Source organism: Pygoscelis adeliae, unplaced genomic scaffold (genome assembly GCF_000699105.1).
Source record: "Pygoscelis adeliae isolate BGI_AS28 unplaced genomic scaffold, ASM69910v1 Scaffold521, whole genome shotgun sequence".
NCBI classification, from domain to species: Eukaryota; Metazoa; Chordata; class Aves; order Sphenisciformes; family Spheniscidae; genus Pygoscelis; species Pygoscelis adeliae.
The window spans coordinates 422,983-428,037 of record NW_008824067.1 but is presented as its reverse complement, the minus strand read 5'-3'; the positions used below and the strand labels follow the sequence as shown (position 1 = coordinate 428,037).

Genomic DNA, 5,055 nt, shown 5'->3' with positions numbered 1-5,055 from the left:
ATGTTCCAGAAAATCCCTGGATTGCTTCAGAAATGCCCTGCCATAGCACTGTCAAATATGCTGTATCATAAGTTTTTCTACCTGAAGTACGTGGCTGTCTAGTGACTGGAATTTTAAATAAGGTCTCGGAGACAAATGAAAAGGAGTAGCTTTGCTTTCTCAAGTTGACAGCTACTGGTGGTGGGCTACCTGATGCAGTTTTGCCCTGGAAGCTTATTGGGAGAAAGGATGATGCTCTTCCTCAAAGGATAAGATGCTGTATTTTACTGCATGTGAAGTGGGAAGACCACCGTAATATTGAGTTAAAATGGGGGCAATGAACGCTGATAAATCCTAATAGCGGTTCCTACAACATCTAACAGAATATAAGTAATGAGCACGGGTCAGGGAGTGTTTCTACTGACAGTGGAAGACCTGAAACCTATGGTCTGTGAAACTGAGGCTAAAAGTGTCATCCACTCAACAGCATTTTGTTAAGGTTGCATGGCTGTTTGCTAGTTATCAGTTCCATGCAGATCTCTGAAACTTGTTTGCCTGCCCTGCTGAATAGAGATCAGGTATTTTCCATATCTTTAGAGAGCCCTGGGAATTGCTGCTCTGAAGGCTGGACACTTACTGCTCTTTAGTCAACCCTTCAGCCCAGGTCGTTTTTTGCTTCTCACTTGTCCTTTTCCTTAATTTCAGGGCCAGTCTCTCTGCTGACCCAAAGCTCCTGTTCACTTTTTTACATTGGGTTTCCAAAGGCCTTGACTTTTCTCCCTGCCTTTGAAAGGAATGGTGCATATTCTGAAACATAGCTGCTGTAATGGAAGCAATAGATGATCAATCAACTTTCTTTTATCCATAGTGAACATCTAGCCTTTCCAAGGCTTTTGTTTCAGGAGCAACCTTTTCAGGAAAAGGTTTTTTGTTTTACTTTTTTGAGACTACTTTTTTCCCCTCCTCGTAGTTCATCTCTTAGAATTGAGGCTGCTTGACACATCTTTCTGAATCACGTAAAAAGTCCTGATGGCACAAATGAAGTAGTGCCTTCGGAAATGGAAAAATCTTGTGAAAGGCAGGATGTTCTGCTGGGTGAGTCCCCAGAGTGACTCAAGACATTCAGGCTCATTTCCAAGTCTCACTGCCTGACCTTGGGTAAATCACTTTGTTCTCTGCTTCTAAAAAGAAGATACTTTAAAAAGGAAGATGATGCTTAAAAAGGGAAAATAAATGGTTTAAATGTGCATCAAGAATGACCATATCTAATTACAAGCATTAAACTTGCATACAATTCTCTTCAAGATAACATGTTAGGATTATAAATTATTGGAGTACCATCTTGCGCGAGGGAACCTTGCCTTCACCTAAGCTGCTTGTTTTTAGCTGTAGTAGAAGTCCTGAACAAGAACAAAACTGCGGAGTTAGAAGCAGCCTCTGCTGATGTGTGTATAGCACTAGGAGGGACCCCTCGGGTCACAACATGCATTCTGCTTTAAGGTCCTTCTTGCTTATTTGGCAAAGCTTCCTTTATTCCACAAATGTAGTACATATCTCTGGGGAAATGGTATTTGTGGGGTCATTGTTTCTTGGCTGGGGTAGAAGAGGATGTAGAAGCAAAGACTTTGAGATGTTGTGTGGTAGATATCATTAAATTGGTTAATTTAATTTAGATCTTTGTTACTATGAAAAATGTCAGTTCACTATGTCAAACGTGAAACGGTCCTATCTATTTCTCTCTAGAGAAAATGCAAATCAGATTTAATTTAGATCTTTGTTTAGCTTAATGTCAAAAGGCTACCTTAACCTTCCACAACACAAACATCCTTGGCAAGACCTGTGTTCAAAAACTGCCTGAGTAAATGAGTGCACCCAGCAACACGCTCAGATCATCAGCAGGCTTTCTGTAAGAATAAATGGGTGAGCAGAATTCAAAGGCCCAGATTTCCATTCTCTGGCCACCGACAGGAGGAAATGTAGGGACTATTAGGTCACCGTTCAGATGATCTCAAGTGCAGGCTCAAATTCAATAACAGATGTAGTTCATGGTCTGCACCTTGGGCAGACTATATAGAAAAAGCTAGGGGGAGTCAAGGGCACAGCTTTAAAAGATTAGCAGTAAAAGAACGATGGAGCTGCTATCTCACTAGATTCATCTGCTATGCTGGAGGGAGGATTGGAGCATTTGTTGAATCAGCTTGTATTAAAACATGAAGTGAATAACAGATAAGTAAATCTGCATATAGCATTAACCAACTGAAGTGTTCATTAAGAATAAAACTCTTACACAGTGATAACGAAGATAAGACAGTCCACAGAACTCCGGCCAGATAAAATCACACCTCATTAATCTTTTGGATGTTCTGGACATACCAATGTAAAAGCTACAATACAAGATGAAGAGCTTATGTCACTTTGCTGTTCAAAGAAACCTTTGACCTAGACCTTCACAAGAAATACAGACAGAGCTGACAGGCTATGGGTCGGATGCACAGCAATGTTACACATCAGGGGATGACTAAGATTAAAAAAAAAAACAAAAACATTATTTTGGTCAAGCTGTTCTTCATAACCAGATGGGGAGAAAATAAAGGAGAAACGAATCAAGTGGAGGAGTTTTCTTCCAGACATGTTTTGCTTGTCTCTTGAGTTTCTGCAAGAGATGGAAGGCAATGCAATTATACTCTTCTACTGATGAAGCTGTTAGGATACTTACAGTGGCTTAACAAGTAGTTAGAATTAGCATTTAATCCTAATGGATCTAACTATGAAAAAGCTTTATTTCAGTATGCACTGTAGGGACTGAAATGTCATTTAGAGTGGGTAAAATCTATAGCCTTTTTGCCAACTTCATCTCATTTAAGGTATCAGAATAGTGTTTCATACTTTTATAGTTCGTGCCAGCCCTCAACGTGGGACCAATTTCACCCATCGAGTATGTTAAAACTTCATTCCATACAGGAAATAAGTACATGCTTGTATGAATTAAATATCCTTGGAGACTGTCTAATGCAGTCTCCAGGATTCTGTCCTGGGTCTAGCCTCTGACAAATTCCATAGTGTCATCTTTGCAGACCATTACTTGCCCAGGAGTGGGCATCATTGCCACAAAGAAAATAAAAGTCTCTTGAGAGTTGAGTAACAGGAGAGTTTATCCTGATTGGCAGTGGGTGAAGTTGATGGCTGTTGGGGCCTGGTTTTATTAGGGGACTTTCCAGAGAACCTCCCAGAAAGGAGAAAATGAATGTGCTCATCAGGAAATTGCTTTTCTGGGAGATGGCCTAATCACTCATATTGCAGAGGGGTAGGCTGCCTTTCACAGTCTCTCTGCATCACCATTACTATGCATGCCTGCAGTGTGCAAATGGAGCAGTCTGAAAAATAAGGACAGCATGTCTGCTGGGTTATACTGAGTGTGAGCAATTGGTAACCTTCAGGGGTTTGTAACTCAGCCAAGCCTAGGAATGTGCCTGCAAGAATACCAAATAGCTCCTGCAACCCAGGGCTCTGTCCCTGCCAGAGTGACAGCCTCCTTCAAATGATGGTGGATTGCATACTGGTTTAAAAGTAAATATCTCATGCCTCTGCTGCCTTTTCAGCTTAGGTGTAACACATGAAGACTGCATCCTTTTTCTTCGCCCAGGAGCCCAGCTTTAATCCAAAAATCTCTTTTGTTTTCACGCAGGGATCTACCGCACAGAAAAAGACAAAGGCACATTGTATGAGCTGACTTTCAAAGGAGACACAAAACATCAGTTCAAGAAGATTGTTTTATTCCGGCCATTCGGTCCTGTAATGAAAGTGAAAAATGAAAATGTCAATATGGCTGACACACTTATTAATGTCATTGTGCCATTGGCCAAGAGAGCCAGCAAATTTCGGCAATTCATGCAGAATTTCAGGTGGGTTTCCATTCCAGTGCTGCCTTTGCTTTTTCTTACTTGGAAAGTAACATGCAATTTCAGGAGTTATCAAGGCCTCACTCAGTAAAATCATGCTACTTTTACATAACATTTCATTGTGCTGCTAAGAGGTCATTTTTGAGATTATAGAGACTGAAAGGCATTTGGCTGCTTAATGCATTGTGATTAGCAGTAAAAGCAATTATATTCCAGTCATCAGGGTTTCTGATTTGCATGTACCTGGCTTATGTGTCTCAATCTGTTTTATTGGGGCACACGCGACTGTGGAAACATGAGAATTTCATGCCATTAGTTGCAAAGGAACATTGCTAAGGAAAAAGGGAATTAGTGCTCCCAGACACTTTCCCAGGCCCTATTAGAGAAAAGATTAAGGCAATAAGAGGCAAGAGGGAAATGTATTTGAACTTTCAGGATAGTTACTTTTAAACTTTTATTTTTCATCACAGAGATGATGTTTGGAGGGAGAATTTAATTAAGATGCAGCTTTAAACAGCTGCCCAGAAAAGACTGTGTTAGCAGCAGATACTGACTCTTACAATGAGATTTGTTTTGCTTAATTACAGCCATCTAAAAATAGGCTCCTTGTCTAAATTAGCCATCTGATAGATGCTTGTTTTAGGATGGGAGAAATCACCCTCTGGTCATGCTGATCTCTCTGCTGATTATAGATGAACTCTTGCTGACTAAACTTTGTGCAAGTGAGGCATGATGTCTAGCAGTAGTTCAGATTGGTCCTACCCTTAGGCTACTGGCATGATCTCTGGTTGATACTTAGATTTTAGTAAATGTTTCTTAACAAAATGCCAAAGATCTGAACTTTGGAATATCTGTTATAAAAAAATCAAGGCTAAGAGGTAGGGTATGTATAGCTTCTTTAAAATCCCCCCTGTCATATTCTCCTAAGTGCTGGAGTTATTGCCTGCCTGATCATTCTTCCTGGGGCTGGATGGCCTGTTTTAACAGTGTCCTCCTATTAATATAACAAACACTGCTTAGAGAGTTTTTTCCTAATCTGCCTGAAAGATAGTTTTCCGTCCCATCTGACAGAGGCAGTGAGCCCCTTTGTCAAGACAAGGATCTCTGTCAGTGAATCGTGCCCTCCGGAATGCCTTCCAAGGTTCACCCTACTCTGCCTTCCCCAGTGGGGGGAGGT

The 5,055-nt window shown here is 40.9% G+C and overlaps 1 protein-coding gene across 1 annotated transcript in view; it reads left to right on the top strand.

Moving 5' to 3' along the window:
• CSGALNACT1 (chondroitin sulfate N-acetylgalactosaminyltransferase 1) overlaps positions 1-5,055 on the top strand; it is a 15,011-nt gene that overhangs the window by 4,441 nt on the left and 5,515 nt on the right. The window contains exon 2 of the mRNA XM_009334134.1: positions 3,665-3,901. Within this exon, the coding sequence (XP_009332409.1) occupies positions 3,665-3,901 (237 nt within the window). The remainder of the gene's footprint in view (positions 1-3,664; positions 3,902-5,055) is intronic.